This window comes from Melanotaenia boesemani, chromosome 18 (assembly GCF_017639745.1).
Source record: "Melanotaenia boesemani isolate fMelBoe1 chromosome 18, fMelBoe1.pri, whole genome shotgun sequence".
NCBI lineage: Eukaryota > Metazoa > Chordata > Actinopteri > Atheriniformes > Melanotaeniidae > Melanotaenia > Melanotaenia boesemani.
In genome coordinates this window covers 24,262,043-24,289,801 of record NC_055699.1, presented here as the reverse complement: position 1 = coordinate 24,289,801, position 27,759 = coordinate 24,262,043, and the positions used below count along the sequence as shown (strand labels likewise).

At 41.4% G+C, this 27,759-nt stretch overlaps 1 protein-coding gene across 12 annotated transcripts in view; it reads right to left on the bottom strand.

Annotated features, from left to right (window-relative positions):
* LOC121628798 (receptor-type tyrosine-protein phosphatase mu-like) overlaps nucleotides 1-27,759 on the bottom strand; it is a 165,821-nt gene that overhangs the window by 72,735 nt on the left and 65,327 nt on the right. For all 12 annotated transcript variants that reach the window (XM_041968107.1, XM_041968109.1, XM_041968112.1 and 9 more), the window contains exons 10-16: nucleotides 10,907-11,060; nucleotides 10,649-10,827; nucleotides 10,463-10,572; nucleotides 9,937-10,138; nucleotides 8,446-8,548; nucleotides 1,916-2,097; nucleotides 1,478-1,572 (exon numbers count right to left, since the gene is read on the bottom strand). In XM_041968107.1, coding sequence (XP_041824041.1) covers nucleotides 1,478-1,572; nucleotides 1,916-2,097; nucleotides 8,446-8,548; nucleotides 9,937-10,138; nucleotides 10,463-10,572; nucleotides 10,649-10,827; nucleotides 10,907-11,060 — 1,025 coding nt within the window. The remainder of the gene's footprint in view (nucleotides 1-1,477; nucleotides 1,573-1,915; nucleotides 2,098-8,445; nucleotides 8,549-9,936; nucleotides 10,139-10,462; nucleotides 10,573-10,648; nucleotides 10,828-10,906; nucleotides 11,061-27,759) is intronic.

Here is a 27,759-nt window from a genome sequence, read left to right as displayed (position 1 = left end):
CTTTTTTTGTGTCCATAGCTGCAAACAGAAGCTTTTTGGCTAAACTATAGAGACTATAGAGACTCAAGGCAATCAGAATCAGTGGTGCCCTACTGTGACGCATCACCACAAGCACCAACAGAACCCATTTCGGTAGAATAGTTGTACCATTTTGCAAGATTTAACACAAACAGAAGAATACTTCAGAGGGGATTGAGGGTTGTACGTCTCTGGTCATCCATTTTACAGATGGGTCTGATACAGAGATGGGGACTCGAGTCTGGGACTCGGACTCAAGTCGGACTCTACTTAGACTTGCAATTTGAAACTCCTAAACAATCTTTTATTGTTAATGTCTGCTTCTTTTAGTGACTTTCTTTCTGTCTTATCTCCTGGTTGCTATCATTTCCCCGGGTGCAACACTGACAAACACAGATGTGTCTGCAAGAACAATCAATAAAAACAATGGCTGAACAAACCTGTTCCTGCAGCATCTTTAGTCATAAACTAATTCTGATTTATTTAAATGCAAAATTATTTATTTCAAAGTTAAAACATCATGTAACCGTAGCCACTGATTGAGCATATTTATTTTTATTCTATTATGTATATATTTTATGTGACTGATTGATGTGCACTTGTGTTGTTGGTCCCACTGTTGCACAACAATTGCCCCATAGGAGACCAAAAAAAAAGGGATTGATTGATAAAAGAGCAGTAAACTGCAGTGTCTGTGGTATTAAAATCCAGGATGCTGGATCCACCTTCATCCAAGTTACAACACACCTGGAGAGTTGATTAGTCACTGTAATATGAAAATTAATGTAGCATGTATGTTAGCATGTATGTTAGCAATGAGCTTAGGACTACAGCAGCTTATGTTAATTTTATTCTATTTTAAAAAGTTTAATATTCATATTTTCTGTACTAATCTTACACAAAGTCATTTTAATTTTTTGATCCAAATTATTAAGATTTTTCTGATGCACTAGCTCAGAGATCTGGAAATCCTGGGCCAGCGTCTGCAGGTTTTACACTGAAATTGATGGGTCATTAAGAGGCTTGTGCAGAACCTGATAAGCTGTAATCTGAATCAGGTGTGTTGCAGCAGGTAAGCATTTAAAACTTGCAGAACAGTTTATGATCACTGCTCTATTGTGCAGTATTTTGGCTATAAACTGTAGTAAAGTAAAAAGACTATAAACTTATTAGTTTAGAAAAGTTCTCAGTGGGACCAGATGGATTTTTGTACACATTAAACAGTCATGGCTAGGTTGTATCTTATGAGGATATTTGCTAATCTGAATAAACCACCACTGCTGAGTAATATTAACTGGTTATTTTACCATTTAAACCGAGTCTGAACTCTCCCTGTCAGCAGTCCTGAACTTTACTGAATCTTAACTTCAGGATTTCATCATAATGACTTCTAAGAAGAGAATAGCATCAGAATGAGGCGTTGTCCTGTAAATGGACAACATGTTGGACAGTAACTTACCCCGTTAGCAGTGCTGACAGCCTGATAGTAGATCCCATAACTCTTATGGGGCAGCAGGGGAGCATTCCAGTAACCGTTGTAGGTCCTGTTGTCACCTGTACAACCACACAGGTAAAGAGGTTAACTAGCTGACAGCTGAAACAGACTCAGAATCAACAACTAAGGAACAGCAACCTAAAAAGTCCAGCCTGAGAGATTTAATGTGCAATGATCAAACGTGATAAACAAAAAACCCAGCACTGGATTTTAACTTTTTTTTTCCTGGCTAATCACACATAAAGAACCAAGTAGAAACTATGATTAGCGATCTGTTAGTAAGTCAACATCCCAGTTAGCTCTCTAGCTGACTTCCTGCTTACCTTAGCTAACTTTTTTATTTAGTTTATTTGCCAATGGGTTATTAGGCTAAATATTAGGCTGATTAATTAACTGACTGACCAACACAGAAGGGGATGGGTGCTCTCAGCTCGTTCATCAGCAGCTCAGCGCTGAAGTAATACTGGGAATTTAGGAGGGTGGCGTTCTGGAAGTGAATGGGCACTGGATAACAGCGCAGGATCTCCGCAGTGCCTCTCCTCTGCCTTCGGGGGCGCTCCTCCTCCACCACCACCTGGTACTTACTGCAGACAAACAGATAAATGGGTTTAAATCTGGTTTGTACACAAAATGACACCATAACGAATAATAAAGACGTCACTAAATCAATTCTCAAGTTGACCTAAACTGGCACTGAAGACAAAACCTAAACAAGTGACAGCATTATAACATTGTAGTTCGGCTAGCTACCTTGCTAGCTAGTTGGTTTATTGGTCAGTTATAGATTTTTCCTAAGGGAAAGTTAAACACTAAGATTAAATGTTAATAGGCTAGTTAGTAAAGAAACTAGCCTGTTAGGGAACCAGTTACACCAGCAAACTAGTTTTTCTACCCAGGTCTTGTTAGCTAAACTATTTTTCGCTAAGCTAAGGTAGTTAGTTAATTGATAAACTTGTCTGTGGATAGTTAATAAACTAGTTTTAATTATTTAGTTGACTATTTCAGTTAACTAGTTGGTGTTGATATGTAATAGTTAGAATGCTAATTAACTTATAGTTAAGGTTTGAACATGTTTTCCTCTGTTGGCCAGTAGAATAAGCTCAGAGGTTTAATGAGAACCTCTGCCCAGCTGCATTATGGGAAACCTAGGGTCCAGTGTTATGAATTCTGCTGAAATTCTGCTTCATTAGCTGCGAGTTTGGAGTCCTAACATTGTTGGGCTGTTGTGACTGGATCTCTGTTCACACATTAAAGCTCTGTGCTCTTCTTCTAGCCCATCTGTTGGTTCATTATTCAGCCTCACAGAAAGGTCAGCCCTGCCTCTCCTCTCCTCCATCACTCTCTCCTTCATTTTTATTAAGTCTCTCTTCACATGTAGAGGCCGTAACTTTATAACAGTCTGACATTAAACTGATAATTCATGTCCTGCCTGCCTGAGCTGCTATTAAATCTTTTATGCTGGGATAAAAAACCTCCACTTTATCTGTTTGCTGCCTGATTATAATTAAAATAAATTCTTGCTCACCAGTCTGTTAAAGGGCAAAGAAATACCAGCTATTTATTTGTTTATGTGACAGAGGGGAGGAATTTTCTCACTGTTACTGTGATGATCTAAAGCTTCCTGACGCTCTCTGTTGGAGAGCTTCATTATAACTTCACTCTGCTGAGCAAAAAGAGCATCAAGAAATTGGAGAGATGAAATTCTAAACAATTTTATGGAAACTTGATTATTAAAATTCCATAAACTCTATTGAAACTCCCCCAATTACATTCAAACTTTTAAAAAAATACACAGAGTCCTCCAAAATGTAAGAAACTAAAAGAAATCTACTGGCTTTAAGGAATATTTTACTCCACAGGAACTTTGTGATGGAGCGTGTCTACAGAAATCTATAAGAACTCTGCAGGTTTTTCAGATATTTAATTGATTAACAGCTTTGTTTTTTGCTCAACCTAAGAACCCATTTGACAGCTTAAGTAAAAAATAAAACACCTAATAAAAAGTGAAGTTGTTGTCCAACAGTAGATGATGGTTTCGGTGTTTAATTTGAGTTCTTTCAGAAGCTTTACTTCCCTATGTGGACTGTGTACCTTCACACAGGTGAAGCCAATCAAACAGGAATGGATTAGAAACCACAGATTTCTGCAAGAGCAGCACCAGTTAGAACTGGAGGATAGGACAAGTGACCAGTTTGTACTGATGCTGCTCCAACCATGATAGTGTAGCTATGAATCAAATTGGCATTGTTTCTGTTTAAAGAGCAGGCACTAGCCAGAGAGTGGTGCTAATATTGGTTTTGTCTAATGTGGACATAAGTCACCATAAATGTTTATTTTCTCAGCTGCTACTGATTCATTAATATTAATGATAATAATGGTCACTAACACAAAACTTGTTTCCTTAGCATCAGTGTTTTATTGTGGTCAGATGGAGGAGATGTTGAGGCAAGTATAGAGGCAGGTGAGTTTCAGGACTACGAGCTGTGACTTGGCCTATAACATTTTCTCTTATATTACTAATTCAATCAATGCTATGGTCAAAATGACCACATATAGATTTTATTGTTCAAAATGAATACAACTAAGGATAACTGACCAGGATGGAGTGTGTAACCATGGTTTATCACTGTGTTTATCACAATATATCTGTTAATGTGCACATTTTCCTTTAAGGTTTCAATAAGTTCATTTAAATAGCGGATTTCTTTTCCCGTATAGAATATTTTGTACTAGAAATGTCTGTTTTTTTAGATTTTTTTTCTACTCAATAATTATTGCAAATCAATCATAATTGCTAAAAAAACAAAAAAAATGAAAAAAACAAAAAACAAAAACGTATTGTGCAGGGGAACTTTTATGTCCCTACCAATGTCAAAATCAAACCTACGCCCTTAACCGCCACCTCTGTCTCATGTCACCTGTTAGCCATCTGCTGCCCACCAGCAGGTGGCAGAGTTCACATACTTGCACACATTGTGTGTGTGTGTGTGTGTGTGTGTGTTACAGACCACAAGCTGCACCTGAATGCACCACGCTTAGTTTTCAGCACTGTTTGTGTCCTGAGGGACGCTGGAAACAATAGTTGTGTTTTTCATGGGAACCAGGTTCAGGACAGAAGTCATATATCACCACACACACACACGCGCGCACACACACATACATACACACACACACACACACACACACACACACACACACACACACACACTCTCTCTCTCTCTCTCTTCAGGGTGTGGATGGTGAAACTGCTGTATTGTCACATTTCCTGCTGGACAGGAAAGTAATGGAGGGCAGGAAAACACACACACACACACACACACATGTGCGCTACACACCCACACCCACACACACACACACACACAGAGCCTGTATTGTTAAACTCCCCACAGAAAGAACAGGAAACACACAGATTCAGTCATTTCTCTCTCCATCTTCTTCTCTTGTCGTTCTCCTTCTCCCACTCTCATCTGTCTTTCTTTATCTCTTTTCTTCTCCTCTCTGTCTTTGACAAACCGTCTCCAATCACATTTCTCCTCGCTCATGTCGCAGCTCTTCTGTATGTGTGTGTGACAGTAATCTGATTACAGCTGCAGGTCGCCCGCGGCAACACCTTTTGTCCTGCGATCTGAGGCTGCGCCGTACGAGTATGTCGCCCAGAGGCCGACACACACTAAGGAGTCGGAACAAACAAAAAGAAAAGTAAATATAAACAGGGAACATATCTGTGGGCAGCATCTGCTTTCACATCAGCTATCATGTCAATTAACACACCCAACGTCACACACACTCTGAACACCTCCAGCCTTGCTGCTGCAGAAAGGAAAGCACGATCCTTTTTCTTCTTAGTTTGAAAAGCATGATTGGAGTGACTCCAGAGAATCTCCAGCATTCAACACTTTTCTCTAAATCTTCTCCTCTGGTGGCTACAGACAGAGGAAATTTGCACCAACTACTCCAGAATGTTCAGGATTAAGCCCAGTCTGTCCTCATTACGGTGGTTTCACTTCATCTGACAGATGGCAGCAGTCATTCATCTGCTGACTTTAGGATCCTGAGGAGTACCACAAGTCTCTGTGTATGGCCCACTTTCCCTACCATTTTAGCCATGGAAGGTTATCTTCTCCCTAATGCAGGGTTCTTTTACTCTTGTCTTCGACGGCCGCTGTCCTGCAGGTTTTAGATGCTCGTCAGTCTTCAAATCAAATAGATCCAACAGCTTCTCAAGTTCTGCACAATGACCCATTAATTTGAGACAGGTGTGTGTTGAAGCTACATGTAAAACATCTAAAATTAAAGGAAAGTGGCTATTGAAGACTGGAGATTGAGCGCTCTACCTTAATGTCTTTGTGTGATGGTGTTATGTACTCTCAGGTCTGCAGATCATCATTTGATCAACGTCTGAAGATCTCCAGATGTTTTTTGTCTTGTATTTATCCATTGGATTTGATAATCATGTGATCTGGTTTCCCTCAGATATTCCTGCTCGTTTAGACTGTTTTATGGATGTTTTGGGGTTTTTTCTTTCTCTTTGTCTTCATCTGTTCTGTCTGCCTGTGGGATAATTCTCCATTTTTGGGGAACCAGCGATCTGTTTACAGCAGTTAAGCAGTGATCGTTGTCTTTTTCATCTTTGTCTTCTTCAGAATTTCTGCAGAATATTTAACCTTTTCAACTTTTCGTAGTTATGTCCTTGGTTGCAGCAGCAGCTTCATGATTAGCACACAAAAAGGAAATGAACTGACAGATTTTCATCCCAGGTTTCCGTCTTGGAGGAGGTGCAGTGATTAAAACATCCCAGAGAACAGTGGACTTCTTCAGAAACTTTCCCAGGTGATTGGCCTCTGGCAGACTGTGGTTTTGAGCTTCATGAGAGCAAAAGTAAACATAGCTGCATTTACAATGTGTCAGCTAGATGGACGGAAGGATGAGGTAACAGGTGAGGTGGCACACCTAAGAAATAATGTAGGTTATTGGCTGCAGGATTTTAATTGAAATGGTGCAGATCTAGATGAAATTCCCATTTACAGATATGAAAGCACTTTCCTCCTCCAGAAACCTGAAAGTGTTAATGGAAACAGTAGCTGTGTTCCCCCAAGATGGCAGACAAAACCCTGTTAACATCAGAAGTGCATTCTCTACTTGGTTGGAGCTTATGATAACAACATCTAATAGCGATGGAATTATTTCCATTAGGAACAGCAGTGGAATGAGAAGTGAATCTTACTGATGACACCAAAGGGATTGTGGCAAAATGTTCGGACATGAGCAACAGCTTACTGTTCTGGAGCTGCACCTAGTGGCTCTCAGCGGTATTACACCTCAAGCTGCAAATGTCAGCAGCCACTTTCAAATAATCATATACCTTTCCTACATGAACTAACACCACATGACTGATTCTGCAGGAACCTGGACTGATGTTCTACCTGATCCTCCAGGTGTGTGTGAGCTCACTAAACTGAGAATAGGGTTCTGAGGTAAACTTTATTTACAGTCTTTGATCTGCACAACAACTAGTTGATTAATAACATTATTCTATTCCTGCTGCATCCTCAGAGTTTTTTAGGTGGACTGATAAGACACAACCTTCCTCCTCAGATGCGTGATAAATCAGATTATGAGCTCAGATGTGATGCAGGTTTTTGTCTTGAAGACCCACTCCAATGCTTATTTGGAACTATTTACAATGTTGTCAGTGGTTTTTAAATTGTGATTATGAGGTTTTTGGCAAAAATCACAAAACCTGTGCCCTTTTCCAGGACTCTGCTTCTGCAGAGGACCAGTAGCTCATTACCAATTTGCCTCCGAGTTGTGGGTGGAGCCAGCGCTGCTCAGTGCCCCCATCACTATGTGCTGGCTCTGCATGCTAGTGCACCCACCGATCATTAGCGGTGAAAAACAAAAAAACAAAAAACAAACAAAAAAAAAAGGCATGTAACATAGGAACTAAGCTGACCCATGTCTTCCTTAAAGTATTGACTGCAAACCAACGTGTGGTTTGTTATATTGTGATGACTGAGAAACCTAATCCATTGTTCTCTCACAGCAAATTTTTGTGGTAAATATTGAAGATAACGTGATTAGCAACCCGCTACTCCACATATGTGTCGATCCGCCATCTCTTCGTCCTCAGTCAGAACGGACGGAGAGGGCGGGGCAGGAGCTTGTGGCCCCGCCCTGTGGGGTTATGACGTATAAATCAGGGTCTGTCTGACCTCGCTTTTTTCTGCCCGAAATACTCAGAAAAGCCATTTTGATCAAAATTTTCACAAGATATGTTCTCTAGTGTCAGATAAATGCCACATGGATATGTGAACGACATGAAAGACATGATTTTCACCAGAGGGGGTCTTTAAACTCCCTGCTTCAGTCTCTGTGAACCACTAATTTCCACTGTGGCAGAAAATCCAGCTGCAGGAGCTTCCACAAGGTTCTGCAGGTCTAAACACTCCAGGGTCAACACCACAAACTGGAACTTCCTGTTCCAGCTCTGAGTTCACTTCATCAGAATTCAGTAACCATCAATATGATAACAACCAGACAGTTTCTGCAGAGATGACTGATCTCAAGTAAAAAGCATCTGTGTGTGTGTGTGTGTGTGAGTGAGACTGACACATTAGCTGTTAATCCCAAGCTAATCCTCAGTGTTAGCAGCAGGCTCTGATTAGCCCCGCCTGCTGATTGTTAATTAACTGAATCCCTCGTTACATCCCAACGACAGAGCCCCAACAGCTGTTGACATGACGACTGTTACCGAGGATACTGCCTCCCCATGGGCCCGTCAGTGTAAAAACTTTATTAATGGCGGTGTTGTTGAGCATTGAGGAGGAGGAGGAGCCAACGACATGAGCTGGTTCTAATGTTTAACATGCGACTCATGAAAGTTTGATGAGGACGGAGACCGATGCTGATGAATATTTCAACAGGTGTGTTACCTGACGGGAGCTCCTCGACTCTGTGCCGGTTTCAGGAGGACGGTGACGCTGGAGTCGGTCTGGTTCAGAGGAGACTCCTGATCATAAGCTGGCATCAGAGGAGCTGAGGAAGAGGAGAGAGGTTACCTCCACATTTATTTGCCTGAAGATCTTTGTTCATCAGTTAGTTTAGAAGTAGAAGAAGGGGATTTTTATTCTTATTTTATTTATTTATTTTTATTCGTTGTTTTTGTGTCACAGGAGAAAAACCAAAACTGACATTTTTAATATTTCTGTATACAAATGATGTGTCTTTGTGACAGGTTGCTGGTAATAAAGATCTAGTTTAAAACTGGTTCTTTGCTAAGTTGTCTGTTATGTGTCGACAACACGGGTTCATCCCTTGAGTTAGAAGTCGTTTTGATGCTTGAATGATTCTTAGGTCAGATTTTAATGGTTTAACAACTCAAAGACACATTCATCTGAAACTGGTCCGCTACCAGAACAGGACTAGAAATTAGGGAAAAAGCAAAAGTATCCAAAGAAAAACTTTAAAACAGCTTTAAAAGATTAAAACATAGTATGATGATGAAGACATGAGGACTGGATCAAGACTCTGGACCAGACCCTTGGATCACAATTCCGGATCAACAGAATAGGGACTATGAATCACTACTTTAAACTGGGACTTTAGATCAGATTTCTGGATCAGGACTTGAAATTAGGACTCCAAAACAGCACTCTGGATCAGGATTTTGGATCAAGACTCTGGACCAAAACTTTAGATCAAAGTTTTGGATCAGGACTCTGGGTGAGGAATCTGGATTGGGATTTTGGATCAGAGCTCTGGACCAAGATTTTGGATCAGAAATCTGGACAATGATTTTGGATCAGAACACTAGATTAGGTTTGTGGATAAGAAATCCAGATCAGCCCTCTGGATCAGTACTTTGGATCAAGACTCTAGCTCAGGACTCTGGATACAGATTTTGGACTGTAACTGTGACAGTTTACAAATTAAAACCTGAATCAAAGTAATTAAATAAAAAGATGCAGGTCTGTTTTAGATCTGGCTCTGGATGAAGACCTTCTTGTTTTGGATTCAAATTTCTAATTCTGGGTCTCTGCCCATTACTAGGTGCTACCACTGGACCAGGTGTTACCTCTGGGCCAGCTTTTACCTCTGGACCAGCTACTACCTCTGGGCCAGGTGTTACCTCTGGAATAGGTTTTACCTCTGGACCAGCTACTAGCTCTGGGCCAGGTGTTACCTCTGGAATAGGTTTTACCTCTGGACCAGGTTTTACCTCTGGACCAGCTACTACCTCTGGACCAGCTACTACCTCTGGACCAGCTACTACCTCTGGGCCAGGTGTTACCTCTGGACCAGCTACTACCTCTGGGCCAGGTGTTACCTCTGGAATAGGTTTTACCTCTGGACCAGGTTTTACCTCTGGATCAGGTGTTACCTCTGGACCTGATGTGTTTTAAGTTTCCAGCTCTTTTACATACCTGAGATCTTGGTGGTGAACTGTGTGATGACGGGGGGGCCAAAGCCCTTAACGGTGGAGGCCCTGATGGTGAAGGAGTAGGTGGAGCCTGGATAGAGGCCAGTGAACACGTGGCTCGTCTCATTGGCTGGTTTGAACACCTTGCCGCTCTGATTGGACAGGTCGAACTCAGTGTCGAATGAGCTCAACGCTTTGTAGGAAATCTGCGGAGAGTGAGGTCAGTGTTTGTTACAGGGGGATTGTGGGTAATGAAGTTCTTTTCACAGGGGGACTTCATCTGATTGTTTATGACGTTTCTTGGATGACTGACTGGGTTTTGTGGTTTTAGAACTGCTTTATTTTTTTCTACTTGAAAGACTTTTTTTTTTTTTTGCTGAAAACAGCATGTCTGAAATGAATCAGCAACAAGGCAACAAGGGTGTTGGGGATGTCTTGAAACACTACATTACCCATGATCCTCAAAGCAAAGCTTTCTTGAAGTTATAGACGCCTTGTACTTGTCTTGCCTTGTAGGGAGTTTTTCTTACCTCATACTGCCGGATGAGGCCATAGGTCTGCAGCGGCTCCCTCCAGCTCAGACTAATCTGTTGCTCATAGCTGCTGCCGAGGATGGAGTCCACGGGGATGGCTCCAGGAACTGAAACCACAACATTACATTTATTTAAATGGGCTGAGCCACTAGATACCGAGAGACTGTAGGTCAGGACTCGTACCATCCTCGTCCGTCAGCACCAGCAGCTCTGCGCTCTCCTTGCGACCTTCCGGGTTACTCAGGACGAGTCTCAGGCTGACGTTGGTAAATGGCGGAAGATTGCGTACAGTATGCTGCTGCACAGTGCTCAGTGTGTCGTACACCACCTCTTCCTCCCGCATCTCCTCCTTCACCGGTTCCCTGCAGGAGACATGTAGTCAGTTTTACCTGCTGGCCCCTCCCAAGCTCTCTTTACCTGTCAGCCCCTCCCCCCATTTACCGGCTTAGGGTCCCTGCAGGTCTGTAGCGGTACTGCACCGTCAAGTTGTAACTATGGCAGCGAGTCACATTATATCCAAATGGTTCCCAACGAACCGTCACCTGCTTGGACTGAATGGTGACGAATTCGAGATGCCGGGGGCCGTGCATTGGATCTAACCCAAACACACACAAACAAACATAAACAAACACAAACATGAGGACATCATCCGCGTCTGCTGTCAATTTATCTTCATACTAGTTCTGCGTTTCTGTATTTCAGCTCTAACAAACAGATGTTTGCCCTGAGTTCCGGTAGGTCCTACATCGTCACCATGACAACAGTGTGCAGCATTAAAGACCGTGCTGAAACATTTCTGGCTGATTTTCGTTGTGTGATTAAATCTGCTGACATCAGGAAGTAGAGCGAACATCTTTACACTGAAAACACTGATGATGAGCTGATGAAGATCCTGTCAGAGGACCACTCTGCTGCGGGCGACTTGGTCAGTCAGCAGGTGGAAAGACCTGATTATGTGAACCACTCCGCAAAGGCAAGGAGCAGCTGAATGCCAACCTGACATCACCTGAGACAGATTCCTCTACACCCAAGGAGTGGGGGGAGGGGGGTCACCAGAACCAGGGCCTCAAATTATTTAGAAGAACCTTAAAAGCACCTTATAATTTCCCTCATATTCTGAGTTCACAATTTCTTCATAGAAAATCAGTTTTTTAGTTTGAAGTCTCATCTTCTCAGATTTCCAATCTGATCCAATCTAAGATCCAATCCTCACTACATCCTTCTACAGTCTTTTTACTGGTCAAAAACCAGCAAACTGTGTGAAAGTCTTGAATTCCATTCAGACCCATCAGATGACTCAAAGTAGGTGCATTTACATGGATCACTTTTGATCCAATGTCCAGGTTTCAGTCTGATGAAACCTTTTTAAAATCGGATCAGCAGGATTTGCCTTACATGACGACTGACGACTCGCTGGTTAACGCTCTGCTGAATGAAATATTAAACATTTTCACATACAATATTTTACTGCTACAGACATGTACAGTGATAATTTACTTTCTTATCTTATTTGGCTTTTTATTTATTCTATTTAGTTTGAGCTATTCTATAAATTATTGGCCCTGTCATAAACTGTCTGCCTGTCCAGTGTCTACCCTGCCTGAGGTGGCTGCAGCTTCCCCGTGATTCTGAATTGGAATAGGAGGTGTATCTTTCATATTTATATTTTCTATTAAAACTCAGATGTGTCATTTCCTTTCCCTGTTTATCACTGAGACAAAATAAAATGTATGAGTATATAAAATATTTTATGATATTTTTATTAATTCTTCAGTGACTTGCAGTGTATTGGATGACTCACTTATGTCCACTGAAGTGGCTAACTTGCAAATATACTATCCTCACCCGTGCACATGCTAGAAAACATCATTTAAATAGCTGTCCACTGTAGTAGACACCATGCATGAAAGCGTTTTCAAAGCCGTTTGTCCTGCTGACGTCCAGAGAAACAGAAAAAAACCACCCAATTACCTCAGAGTCCTGATGAGCTGGAGGATACGGTATAACACCATCCTCCATGTTGTTGTACAAACACACCTGGACTGAACTGTTACAGCCCGTTTGAAACCATTTGTTTTGGTGTTTAATGGGTTTCAACCCCCAGGATTCAGGTCTTGGATGGTTACAGAAGGCCTTCTCTAACTGGACCTTAGGCTGGAATTACTGAGAAACTGTTGTGGTTGAGTTTCCTTTGGAGCCCCACTAGGATCAAACACTGGATCTGACCCAGGTCCTGGTCCCAGACTGGTACTCGGGTCTTCCTCAGAACCACTTTCATCCTCAAAGCTTTCTGGAGTGACTTTAACTGAAAAAACTGAGCAGAGGTACGAAGAGATGGAGAGGAGGGAGATTAAAGGAACTGAGCGTGCTCACACAGACACGCACACGCACACACACACACACACACACACACCCTCAGTCTTTATAGTGGCCAATCTAAGTGCTGTATTTCAAGATGACAGACAGCGATCCACTCAGAGAGGGAATGATAGATGAGAGCAGGGGAGAGCAATTTCTCCTGACAAAACCCCACTGTGTGTGTCTGTGTATGCGTTACTGTACGGTGTGTGTGTGTGTTTTCAGGTGTTTTCTGCAGACAGTGAACAATACCTTTCCTGTTCTTTGTCGTCTTTCATCTGTGTGGTTGAATGTGTGTGTGGTCAATTTCAGCTGCACAGAAACTTCTCTTCCTGTTATTGAGCTTAAGATGTGCACGAATGCATGCGCACGTGCGCGCACACACACACACTGCTGGCTTTTAGTCTAACACAATAGCAGCACTTGTGAGTTTCTCCACCTCAATTGTGCGATGAAAGACAGACAGCGAGTTAAATGGACGCCGCACACTCACAGACACACAAAGATATCGCCGCGGCAACAATGGGGGTCGGGGTCAAGGGGAGGAGGAGGGGATTGAGGTGGATCCTATTACCCATAATCCCCGAGGGGAAAGTGAACACTATCACATAAAATCCTACCATTCCCCTCTGAACATACCTGTGTGTGAGTGTGTGTGTGTGTGGTCGACATGGTTTCCATCCCATAATTTCTTGGGTGACATTTAAATCAGCGACCTGCTGATATCGTCAGGATTTTTTCCATCAAACGTTTAAAACCTACAGAAGTTTCTCCGGAGAACTTGCTGTTTGTTGTAACAATGCTTCGTCCAGTTCACACTGAGTTATTGTATTTAACGCTTTTCTCAGTTATTACAGTTATTGATCGCTACTCTAATGATCCAAAATGAAAAAGTTTAACAGCTTGAATTCTAACTGAAAGTTTGAAATGAAGACATCAAAATGAACAGGACCCTGAAGGCATCTGGTCTTCGATCATCAGACCTCAAATAGCTGCAGCTCCGAGGAGTTCAAGTGTTCATGGAGAAAACAGGTTTAGTTCCCTAACACTGAGCCTCCATGTTTGTCAGAGCCTACTAACCACAACATCATCCAGGTGCTGCACATCAGCTCTGCATCCGAGAACGTTGCTACATCTACAGATCTCAGTTTCAGAACCTGCTGGTTCCTACAGGCCAAGTCTGAAAACCAGAACCAGTCTAGTCCATCTGATCCAAGAAAGAACAATAAGGACTGAGCTTCAACAGAGACCGGACGTCAATGGTGCAGGAGAGCAGAGTTCTTCTCAAGTTTCTCCAAACTTCTCTAAGGTTCCTTTAGAGTTCTTCTCAGAGTTCCCTAAATGGTCCTCTCAGAGTTCAGAGTTCCTTTCAGGTTCCTTTGATTTCATCTCAAGTTCCTCTTAGAGTTCCTCTCAGAGTTTCCTTTAGGTTCCTCTCAGAGTTCAGAGTTCTTTTAAGGTTCATTTTCAGTTTCATCTAAGTTCCTTTTGAACTTCCTGCAGCAGTTAGACAGTATAACAAGCTTTGAGCCCAGTAGACCAAAAACACCCAATGCACAATAAAAGACAGCATTAATTATTGTTGTACACATAAATAATGAACAATTTTTTCATTGTTATTTCTTAATTCTTTTTTTTTTTATGTCCATAGCTCAACAAGTTTGTTTTATTTATAATTTATTTTGTGGTTTTTACTTCTGATCCTTTGAATTTCACCATTGGGGGATGTTTCCATTGACCTGATGATGTAGAGGAAAACAAACTGGTTCTTAGAAGGTTCAAAACTTCTTAACTACAACCAGTTGCAGTTGGCCCAGATAAGAGTATGTGCAGTTTCTTAGGTGTTTTTGATTTGATTGTCTCTGCTTGATTGTGGAATTTATGTAAGGTAAACTTGGACCTGGACTCATCTCTACTTTGTGTATGTGTCTCAGGTTCTGATCTCTCACATGTACTGGTCTCAACTGGTCCTCAAGTCTATATGACCTTGCAGGTCGCTTGGATGGGAGTGGTGTTTAAACCAGTCACCTACAGGAGACAGGAGGTGTCGTACATCTTGGGACTAAAGCCTCATTTCCACCAACGGGTGCCGGTCGGGTCGGGATGGTTAAGGTGAGGATATGGCTTTGTAAACTCTAACCTCGTTGCATTTCCACAGCCAACCCTAACCTTACTTGAGAGGCAGAGTATTAGCCGGATAGTGATAGGTACCTCAGCTACGTAATAACATGACGCCATCGCAGCAAAGCGCCTACGTTAAAGTAGAACCAAAACATGAGTAAGAAAACAAAGGAGGAAAATGGCGGTCATCCAACAGTTTCAAACACTTTCTTTTGGAGGTGCTTCGTAACACCATTTTAAACAGAGATTTAATCAACAAAAAGAATATATGTTGCTCTAAACAAGGAGCCATTCCCGCTTTGTTTTTATGCCAGGTCACACGTAAGTGACTTTTTTTCGCTTAACCAATCAACAAATTGCAGTGTGTCAAACTCCACCTTTCAGGTCGGATCGATTAGACTGGTTCCCCAACGGAACTGTACGACTGGTTGGGTTGGATATTAGGGTACCCTTCCCAGAGTTCACATGTGGAAACACAAAAAAAGCGTCCCGACCCGCAACCGTTGGTGAAAACAGGGCTTAAATAGACGCCACCGTCAGGTTAATGTATGCCATGATGAGATGTCACATGTTGTCACTCTCACGACCACTAGAGTTCAAAGATGTTCAGACAGATATTCCTCTGGATAAACAGACGAATCAGGGGTCGGCTCTGAGATGATGGTGATCTTGTACTATCATGGAAGACTTGGCGCCAGTTTAAAGTGGTCTCTGGTTCTGGGTTTGGGTCTCTGAATTTGGGGCTGTCCTGGTCTTCTGAATCATCCTTGAGTCTTGGACTTTGGCTCCTCCTTGTTCTGGCTCTGGACTCTGCTTTGGATTGGACTTGTCTCTCTCTCATGGATGTTTGGACTGATCCATCTCTGTCTTAGTCCTGATTTGGACTCAAGTCTTTTTTTAATTAGTCTTGACCTCATGTACGTGATACTGAACCGACTCAGTCATTCTGTTGGAGGTCTTGTCTTGGACTCATCTTGAACTTTGATTCCAGTTTTGTTCCTGCAGCTGTTTTTACCTTCTCGTGTCTCAGATTTAATCTCAAACGTCCTGACAGCGGGATCACTGGAACATGTGACCCGTTTCTTCTTCTTTGTATTTTCTGCTCCAGCTCAGCTGAAATGTGGCGTTTAAAGGCTGAACTCGTCTGTTTCCTGTTGCTCCACCTCTCTCTCTGACCTTTTCAGCCAACGCTACCCTGACTGATTGAAACAGATTTCCAACATGACTCCTGCGTTCACCCTGCTGACACACACAAACACACGCACAGTGTTCACCCCACTGAGACACACACACACACACACAAACACACACTCCGGTTGCTGTTTGCATTAAAAAGCAGGAAATTTCAGAGAGAGAGGAGAGGTCTGTTAAATCTTTGAATTCTTTGATTTAAGAGACAACTCCTCTCTCTCTCTCTATGTCTGTGTCAGCGTCTCTTTCCCATCTCTCCAGACTCAGACTCAGCTTTATTGTCATTCAAATCCATTTACATGATGAGAATGAAGTGCAGTTTCTCAGGTCACAATATTTCTACTAAGAAGAGCCAGAATAAAATAACTAAATATAAATAATGTAAAAGGAGCTATTTAACAGTACAATGTTGTATATATATATATATATATAAAAAACGAGTTAATAAAGTAGCTCATTATACTTTATTGTTTTCAGTATAATAAAGAAGTAACATTGCAAAAGTGCAGGTAAAAATTGTATTTTCATCACAGCAGCTCAACACAAGCATACCACTTCACACTGATCAGCTGAGGAGGAGGAGGGAGGTAGAGTACCGTATCATCATGGCGACAGGACAAGGGAATGAGCATGCTCAGAACGACTAGAACTAATTTAAAGCGGAACAAATGTAAACATGATTGAGTAATTACTCAGTTGGTTAATCAGAATAAACCAGCCACTTACTTTGGATTTAAGTTTTATGGAATGGCCATTTTCATCTGGAATTCGATGTTTACAAGGTCATTTTTGAAGAGGATTTAATTTATATTCTGAATTAAAGAAGAATTAAAACTCTCATGTAAACGTGGCCATTGTTTAATGAGTTTTCATGTAAAGGACCGATAGTCGGGTGTTCTCAACCCTAACTAACAGCTCAAATCGAACCTGGAATAGATCTGCTGTTCCTGAAACAGTGGTCTGCAAACCGGGAAGTCGGTGGATCGATTCCAGGCTTCCCCTTAATACATGCTCAAGTGTCCTTGGGCAAGACCCTGAAGAGGGTTTGGAGGACAGCCTTATCCGAACCTCAGGTCTATAAAGAAGATGAAAACTCAGAAACTCTCACTCTTCATCATAACAGTCATCCTCACTGTGGCTGAACACACTTTCAGGACTGATAACAGACGGATTCTGAACAAACAAACAGACAGACAAACGCTGCAGAGGAAGATGAGGAGGAGGAGGAAGAATACATTACAGACACAGTGTAGTGATGAATGTTTGAAGGTGACTTTAGGATGAAGAAGAGGAGGAGGAGGAGGAGAGGTTTAATTTTTCATTTCCAGGAGATCACCAGATTTAATATGAGAGAGGATGGGGGAGGACGGGAGAGGACGGGGGAGGATGGGGAGGACATGACGGTTGATGGAGGGATGAAGATAATGATGAGGAGGAGATGAAAATCAGTGACCAGAACACACACACCTGGAAACAGCTGGATTTCGACTCAGCTGTTTGTTTTGTCTTTAATCTGATTCACAAAAACATGAAAAAACAAAAAGCATCTCTTTTGGTTGTTACGGCGACTGCAGTCAACAGACAACAAAACCAACACATGAATTTTCTGAACATCTGAAACGTTTGATGACCGGAGGACAAAAACAAGTCTCTGACTCCGTTTCATCGGCCCACGTTCAGGTCAAACCTCCGTCTCAGATCAGTGACGGACATCAGGACATCCAGCGTCAAACCGGCTGGAACCAGAACCCTGACGGAGGCTCAGACAGAAGGCACGAAAAGATAAAAATACAGAAAGAAAAGTAAAAAGCACTAAAACGTCTGAGTGGCGAGCAGAGCGTGAAAATCTGAGGTGGAAAGAGAAAGAAGTGAAATATTCATCTGATATTTCTCTGAAAGCCTCGACAAATACCACACACACTTTAATGGATGTTAACACACACACGGAAAAAGGTTTTTATTTCATGACGGATGCTGCACTCAGTGTGTCTGTGTGTGAGCGATTACTTTGAGTTCTATGATCTGTAATACACTTTTTTTTATTTCTAGGCTCCTTGTTTCCTTTTTGCTTCTGGTTTAGTCCACTGAGACTGTGGCCCTTTAATGGGAGCCTCGTCAAGCCAAAGTCAGGCTGGTTTTTACCCTAAAAGTTTATTGTTGTTTCTATTTATCGTCTTTATAAATCCTGTAATTATTAACTTGAATTCATTATTAAAAACTAATTGATCACTAATATCAGATCCTGTTGAATTAAATTGAATTTAAAGTTTATCATTTGTATTTATTTAATAATATGTTATCAAAGATCTTTGGATCAATAATAATTGTAATAATAATAATAATAATAATAATAATTAAAGCCGCAAGCGGCATCCATCGGGTCCGAGCGGCCTGGACCCCGCCACCCGTCTCATACACCTTTTCCTAGCATGGTAGGTAACCTGGTCACATCATATTTAACATGGTAAAACACCCAGCTGAAAATCTGAAATGTTGATATACTTAGTTAGCATTTTTTGCTTGCATGCTAATTCTGCTAGCTAACATGCTATGTTGCCATGACAACAGGTGTTGTAATGCGTTAGGGACCCAACAAGTATGAATCCTGTCAAGTTTGGTGCAGATCCCATCTATTTCTGTGGAAATATGAGCAAACCGTGTTTCATGGCGAGAAGGCTTTTTCCGTCGGTTGCCACGGTTACACACTTTCTCCTATTAGAAAGATTTGAATAGCGTTTGGTCCCCAACTTGTCATGAACGTTCCCACCAAGTTTGGAGTCGGTCGCCCGAATCCCCTCAGACTAGTTCGTTCAAATGGCAGTGAAATCCCAGATGGCGGGTACACCGTTGCCATGGCAACAGGTGTTCGATTGACTTCTTTGCTGCACTTGGGGTGGGACACGTATGAATGCTGTGAAGTTTGGTGAAGATCCCGTGTATTTCTATGGAGATATGAGCCAACCGTGTTTCATGGCGAGGAGGCTTTTTCGGTCTGTTGCCACGGTTACAGGCTTTTTCCTATTAGAAAGATTTGAATAGCGTTTGTTCCCCAACTTGTCAGGAAGGTTCCCACCAAGTTTGGAGTCAGTCGCACGAATCTCCTCAGACTAGTTCGTTCAAATGGCAGTGAAATCCAAGATGGCGGGCACGCCGTTGTCATGGCAACAGCTGTTCGATTGACTTCTTTGCTGCACTTGGGGTGTCACCAGTATGAATACTGTCAAGTTTGGTGCAGATCCCATGTATTTACATGGAGATATGAGCAAACCGTGTTTCATGGCGAGAAGGTCATTTTCCATCGGTTGCCACGGTAACATGCTTTCTGCTATTAGAAAGATTTGAACAATTTTTGGTCCCCAACTTGTCAGGAAGCTTTCCACCAAGTTTGGAGTCAGTCGCACGAATCCCCTCAGACTAGTTCGTTCAAATACGATGTGTGTAAAGTGCAAAAAATGGCAAAAAAATGGCCGCACACGCCAAGATGGCGGGCGCCCCGTTGCCATGGCGACAGGTGTTACATTGAGTTTTTTGGTCAACACGGGGCGGTACACGTGTGTGCCGAGTTTCGTCTTCCTACGTTGAAGTAGACTTCCTGGGCCCCATGCATGTGGTGATTTTTGGTGACTGTAGGTGGCGCTGTTGAGCCAATTTTGCATTGAATAGTATGCGGACTTTATAATATACGATTTTCGCCAGGCTTGAGGTGTGTGCCAAGTTTCACAACTTTTCATGGGTGTTTAGGGGGTGAAATTTGGCGTCGAAATGCTTAGGAGGAGGAGGAGAAGGAGAATAAACATTTCAACCACAATAGGGCCTTGCCATACTTTGTATGGCTCGGACCCTAATAATATTAATAATGAAAGAACCCTCATTTATGTACTTTTAAATTACCATTTTCTTATAAGAATTATTTAAATAAATGTATATTTGGACATTGTCTGTGTTTGTCTCCTAACTCATTCCACAGTTTAATTCCACATAAAGACACAGAAAAGCTCCTTGTGGTTTTCACTGAGTGCATTTTGAATTTTGTGTTCCCCTGTAAATTATGAGCCCCATCTCTCTGGCTGAAAAGATTTTAGATGTTGAGTGGTAGTAAATGCTTGCTAAGTTTATAAATGATCTGTGCTGTATGATGATGAACCAGGTCCTGCAGTTTAAGTCATTTTAACTGTAAAAATATAACATTTGTATGATCAAGATACCTTACTTTGTTCGTGATAAGGACTGCCCTTTCTTGCAATACTGACGAGTAAGGTGCTTTTTTTTTTTTTTTTTTTTTTTTACAGTAGTTTCACCAGATAGCTATACAGTAGGTGGAATATGGAAGAACTAACGAGCCATACAGAATATGGCGGGAAATGTACTGTTCATGATGTTCATCCTGCTGTTGCTGTTCAAATAAAAACACGTTCACACGACAGAAAATCTGTGATTCTGCTGGAAAAACATAACATTTTCCTCCAGCTGACAACATCCTCGTAATCAGTGCCGATGACAACAGAACAACAAACATAAAATAAAACTAAACTAAACCTGAGTAGAAACTACCAAAAAATCGAAAACAAAACATTAACAAAAAAAGCTAGTTGATATGCAAAAAAAAAACAACCAAAATAACAAAAACAAAAATTTTAAAAAACAACAACAAAAAATGAAACAACAAAAAACATTTGCAAAAAAATAAAAAACAATCACAGCAACAAAACAACTATAAAAATAAAATGCAGCTACAAAACAACAACAAAACTAAGAAAACAACCAAACCAACAAAATTCCAAAAACACCAAATAACAAAACACACAACACAGCAACCAAAATAACAACAAAAACATTACAAACAACTGCAAAAACAACAAAAAAAAAAAAACAAAAGAAGAATTTACTTTAAACTCACTTGTGTGTGTTTAGTTCCCATCATTCAGATGTGTGTGTGTTACTGTTTTACACACTATGTGAAATTTTTAATAAAACATATTAATGTCTTTTTCTACTGGTTTCTTTAATGTGTGTTTAATATTCTTCTGTTTTGCTGTGAGAACTTCCTCTCATAGGATCAATGAAGTTTTTCTGATCACAGCGAGTGTTTGTTAGGAGACGTTCTGATCCGACGAGTCACACACGGATCTGATTTCCCATCAGCATCTCGTCTGAAGCCGAACATGAAATGATGACGCTCCTGTTTGTGTGTCACCACACTGAGCCGCCTCAGTGAGCTCTAAGTCCTAAAGCTTGTATGATGGACACACTCATTCATTATTAAACACACACATACACACACAGGCTGCTTTATAATTCATCTGCAGTAAAATGAATAAATAAAAGTGAGTTGAAGACAGAGATGAGTTTTATCACAGCAAACATCATCGCACTGAACACACATACAGTCTGAGCTGCCAATCACACACACACACACACATACACGCCCACATCTTTAACATTTCTTTTGTTTCTGCATGTTACCTGCTGTTGTCTCAGAAGAGCGTTTGTTGTCATCACATACACACTGACACACTGACTCTGATCAGGTACTTCATCGTTCTGACAGAACGCCACACCTTTAACGGGAAACATAACCTCTTCACCAAACCAGGCCTCTTCAAACACCTCAAACATCACCAAGAGCCTAAACAAATTCATTTGGCACTAAACACTCACCAAAAACCAGTAGAACCTTGTTATAAACCACTGGAACCTCAACAAGAAACACTTATACCTCCTCAGCAGAACCTCATCGTAGAGTCTTGAAGGAGACTCATGAAGAACCATCCCAAAATCATAAACAAGCCCTAATTTTTTTTTTTTTTTTTTTTTTTTGAACAGTCTTTTTATTGTTATTTTGCAGTTTCATATTTAGATTAAACACAACAACACAGAACAACCCCCCACCCCCACCATACCGGATCAATTAGGGATGTAAACAGTAGTCAGGCATCTAGAATGACATCATACAATTCTTAACACAGATTTGTGCATACACAACATAAACAGTTATACAAAATTATCAGCGGACACACTATCAAAATAACACATTAATGGCAGCCACATGTGATAAAACTTCTCAACTGACCCTTTTATACTATATCTAATCTTTTCTAAATGTATATGACACATGACCTCTCTAATCCAGTGTCCATATGTTGGAGGGTGTGAATCCTTCCATTTACACAGAATAAGTCTTCTAGCTAGCAAAGAACAAAAAACAATTATGTTCATCTGGTACCTGCTAAAAGAAGCATCCACTTTGATCACCCCAAATAATGCAGTCAAAGGACACGGGTGCACAGTTTTCCCACATATTTTGGAAAGTGCATCAAAAATAGATAGCCAATATCCATGAAGCTTCGGACAAGTCCAAAACATGTGTAGAAGTATAGCAGGGGTTTGTTTGCAACAATCACATGCCGGATCCAGGTCCAACTTAATCTTGGACAGTTTGTCTTTGGACCAATGCAGCCGGTGCACCACTTTAAAATGAATAACAGCATGTCTCACACACACTGAGGACATGTGAATGCTCTGTATGACCAAATCTGATATGTTTTCATCCAAGTCCAATTCCCATTTGTGTTTCAGAACGTTCAGATTGTTCTCATGGTATGACCTGAGCACTGTGTAAATCCGGCTCAAGACCTGTTTGGTGACTGTACTACAATCAATTATCCTGTCCAAAAGGGACCGAGAGGGACATAAGGGAAAACAGTCAGAATTAGCCATTACAAAATTTCTCAATTGCAAATATCTAAAAAACTGTGATTTTTGGATGTTAAATTTCTCTACCAGTTGTTCAAATGAGGCAAACTGATTATCAATATACAGGTTATAAACTTAATGTAGTCTGTTCAAAGCCCATATATTAAAAGCCTCATCAGTTACAGAAGGGATAAACATGTGGTTCTTTGTCACAGGGGCAGCAAACAATAACCTGGTGAAACCAAAAGACCATCTACATTGATTCCAAATCTTAACTGTGTGGACAACAACTGGATTAGAGGAGTATGTTGAAACTGATTGCTGGAATGGTAACTGAGAACAGAGTAATGCCGCAGGAGAGCTGGATGTAATTGAGGCCCTCTCCAAAGTCACCCAACTTGGCTCAGAAGTGTCCCTTCCTAACCAATATAACTACACTCTAATATTAGCTGCCCAATAATAATACATAAAATTAGGAAGTGCCATGCCCCCCATATTAGGGGGCAGCTGTAATATCTTTTTGCTGATCCTAGAATGCTTTTTATTCCAAATAAAGGATGATAGCTGGCTATCCAGGTTGGAAAAGAATGATTTAGAGAGAAAAATTGGCAAGCTTTGGAACAAATAGAGAAATCTAGGTAATACAGTCATTTTGATTGAATTAATCCTTCCCCCCAGGGAGTGAGGCAAGGATTCCCAACGAGAAATGTCTTGTTTAAGATTTGCCAACAAAGGATGATAGTTAGCCCTATAGAGGTCCTGAGATTTGTGAGTTACCCAAATACCCAGATATTTGAATTTTTCTGCACTAACTTTAAATGGGACTGTGCCAGTAATTTTCCCTTCCAGAGAGATCACGGTCATCATCTAGCTTTTCTGAACATTAACCCTATAGCCAGAAATCTTCCCAAATTTACCAAGTAAGATCAATAACTCTGGGATACTGGACCAGGGGTCCAAAATATACAAAAGCGTATCGTCAGCATAAAGAGAAATCTTATGCACAGAGCCCATATGATTTATACCTTTAATGACTAAGCTCTGTCTTACAGCAACAGCCAAAGGTTCAATCACAATTGCAAATAAGAGGGGCGAAAGCGGGCATCCCTGCCTTATACCTTGTTGTAATTCAAAGTAGCTGGATATGTTATTATTGGTACGTACCGCTGCCATTGGAGAAGAATAAAGCAATTTTATCCATGAAATAAATTTAGGGCCAAATTTAAATATTTCTAAATTCTTGAAAAGATAATCCCACTCCACCCGGTCAAATGCTTTTTCAGCATCGAGAGAGAGTATCACTTCATCGTCTTTGTGGCCGGGCGGAGTGGGAGCATACAACACATTAAACAGTCGCCTAATATTAAAAAAGGACTGGCGATTTTTCACAAACACCGTCTGGTCAGGTGAGACAATAGTGGGGACCACCCTCTCAAGGCGCCTTGCAAAGACCTTTGCGAAAATCTTTGCATCTGTGTTAAGAAGCGACACAGGCCGGTACTGTATGAGCTACAACTTAGAGGGTTTTTATCCTTTTTAAGTAATAAAGAGATAATAGCTTGACGCATAGATAATGGAAGTGGCAAGGTAATAGAAGACTCATTGAAAACTGACAATAATAAGGGGGTCAGCAGTTCTGAAAATTTCTTAAAAAATTCAGCTGAAAAGCCATCTGGCCCTGGGGACTTGCCACTTTGCATGTCTCTAATTGAAAAAACTATCTCAGTTCCCGAAATGTCTTTTGCCAATTCATCGGCCAGATCTGAGCTTATAGAGGGAACATTTATGCCTTCAAAGAAGGACTCCAAATCAGATAGGTTAGAGGATGAGTCTGGAGAGTACAGTGATTGGTAGAACTGGCTAAAACACAAGTTAATTTTTTTGTTGTCTGAACATTTAATACCATGATCATTGTTTATTGCTGGAATAGTTTGAGTAGCTGATCTTTGGCGTAGCTCACCATGTTCATAGCACCCATGCCAGATTATCTGACCCCTTAGGTAGGCCTTTAAGGACTCCCAGACAGTTGCAAATGGCATCACTGTGGTTTGATTAACATCGAAGAAAAATTTTATTTCTGCTGATATAACAAAATTCTCGTCTGAAAGAAGTAAAGCGTTAAATCGCCAAGGGCGGTATACTGATTGTGAATTCGGAATATACAATTTCATACTTAGTGGCCCATGATCTGAAATGACTATAGCGCCATAGTCACACTCCCTCACCAAGTGCAAAATTCTATTGTCGATGAAAAAATAATCAATTCGGGAATACGTCTTATGAACAGAGGAGAAGAATGAATATGCCCTCGAAGCAGGGTTGCGAAAGCGCCACACATCAGCCACGCCATACGTTTCAAAGAATGATTTGATCGACTGAGCAGACTTAGTATGGGTTACTTTTCCAGCTGCACTCTGATCCAAAGTTAAAAAAGGCACAATCATCCCAATTTGGTGCATAAACCAAGACTAAGACAACTGGAAGTGTGTACAGCTTCCCTACCATGAGAACATAGTGCCCAGCAGAATCTGTATGTACGCTGGAAGCTGTGAATTGTATATGTTTTCCAATCATGAGGGCTACTCCTCTTGATCTAGAGTGAAAATTTGATTGAAACACCTGACCAGACCATTTTTTACTTAGACATAAACTATCCATTGAGTACACATGGGTCTCCTGTAAAAAGGCAATGTCTGTATTAAGCTGTTTTAAATGTGTTGTAATTTTCCTAAATTTTAAGGGACTGTTGAGAGATTTCACATTCCAAATTACACAGTTAACTGGATATCCAGAAGAATACCTAGTATCCTTTTTGTTAGCCATGTTAAAACCATGTAAAATAATATGCACAAACCAAAAACATCACACATTAGATCCTGACAATAGATAACCTAATGGTATACAAATCCGGTATAGTCCCACCCCTTCTCCTACCAGAACCAGGAGATAACAACACCTCACAACAAATAATCCACACATTATAGTGCTTGTATTGAGGAACATAACCCTAGCTGTTAGCCGCTAGGGCTGCGGGCTAGCCCCAGATGTAATTAGAAAAGAAATATCCAAATAAAAAGGTGATACAGTAGTATTCTCAACCCTCCAAAATTAGTTGGTTGTAAACATCAAGTGGTCTACTAGTATCCCCAGGAAACCGCTTTCTGTGTGTAAAAAGAGTACACATTTCGGGATATAAAACATGTCAATACAACCTGAAGAATATGCAGACCAAGGGAAACCAAATTCACAGTCATACTCCGTCATCTGTCACCACGATAATATTCTCCCTCACATAAGCCATGGCCTTGTTGGGATCCACGAATTCTTTATCTTCCTCTCTGTGGGAGAAGCTAAGTCGTGCCGGAAAAAGTAATCCATAGTGAACATCCTGCCGGTTTCCAAGTAGCCTCCTCGTGTCTGTGAACGCTGCCCGGGCCTTGGCCACGCTTGCAGTGTAGTCAGGAAGGATTGAGATAGGTGCATCATTGAAGCGAAGCGGGCCACGGGTGCGTGTGTGGCGTAAAATCTCCACACAGTCTTGATAATAATGTAACTTAGCAACAATTACTCGTGGTTTACCGCCCGGTGTCTTTTGCCCTGGTGTGCGATGTGAGAAATCAATCATTGGCTCTTTCCCGAGCTGTAGCACCTCTGTTAGCATCTTAGCCACTGCTATGGTTGAGCTGGACTCCGGTGTCTGGGGAACACCGAGAATTCTCACGTTGCACCTCCTCATCCGACCTTCCATGTCTTCACATTTCCCTTTTAGTTCCTTTACATCCGTTTTTAACTTGTTCACTGTACTCTGTAGGGCGACAACCTCATGTGACCAAGTAGATAAACTGCCCTCGATATCGTTGACACTCACTTTGACTTGGTCTAACTCTGAGCGAAGCGCCGCGGTGCTGTTTATTATTTCAGTTTTCAACGCTCTTAATTCACTCTTAAGAAAATCAAAGTCTTCCGCAAGAGCATCCTTCAGTTCTGACTTAATCAACGCTGAAATATCAGACTTTAGTGCAAGAAGTATTTCAGACTTCATGCCAGACATGTCTGTTTTGCTGGGATTCGGTGAGGGTGTAGCCGAGTCACTCGCGGGCTTGGAAGCACTCTGGTCCGAGGAGGCACTAGGCCTAGCGCCCGCAGGTCCGGTGTATTTGTATTTTCTGAGATTTGTGGCCATTGTCGTACTTTTTGGAGTCAATCCAGCAAGAGGGTCCAATATTATAACTTCTAGCGTCGAGTTTGAAGGAATACTTTGAGAAAAATACACTAAATTAGGTAAGCAAGCCAGGAGCCCCCACCAAACACGTCCTACTGCTTTGCCGCCATCTTAATTCCTCCAACAAGCCCTAATTTAAAGAATTTCATCAAGAACATCTCCAGAGTTCCATCATCACTTCTATCATTCATATCATCAAAACCTTGTGAATTAGTAGAAGCTCAGGTAGGTGGAATCACTAGAATCTTATAAGAACCAAAAAGACCTCACCACAATCATTTAGATCCTCAACAAGGACCATGTGAATCTCATCAAGAACATTACCAATAACAGAACTTTAGTCAGAATCTAACCCAAATCTGAAAAGGAACCAAAAATATTCATGTTTATTAGTTTGTTATGAAAGCCACAGTTTACGAAGCCACTGGGGGGTGTTTCGTGACAGCCTGGCTGAGCGGTGGAGGGGTCACGGTGGTTGAGAGGAGGGGGCAGAGCAACAGACGGCGTCATTGTCAGACAGCTGGAACGTGTGTTTATGAGAACATAGCAAAGGTTGTGGAGGTGCCTGAAAGCAGTCGTGTAGCAGCAGGTCTGAGCGCCAGCGTGTTGAAACCTGACACACACACCGTGTCACCTCAGGAACGAAACACCACGACTGGAAAACACACCGACACATCGCTTACTGCAGCGCCAGTCTGCTCCATCATCA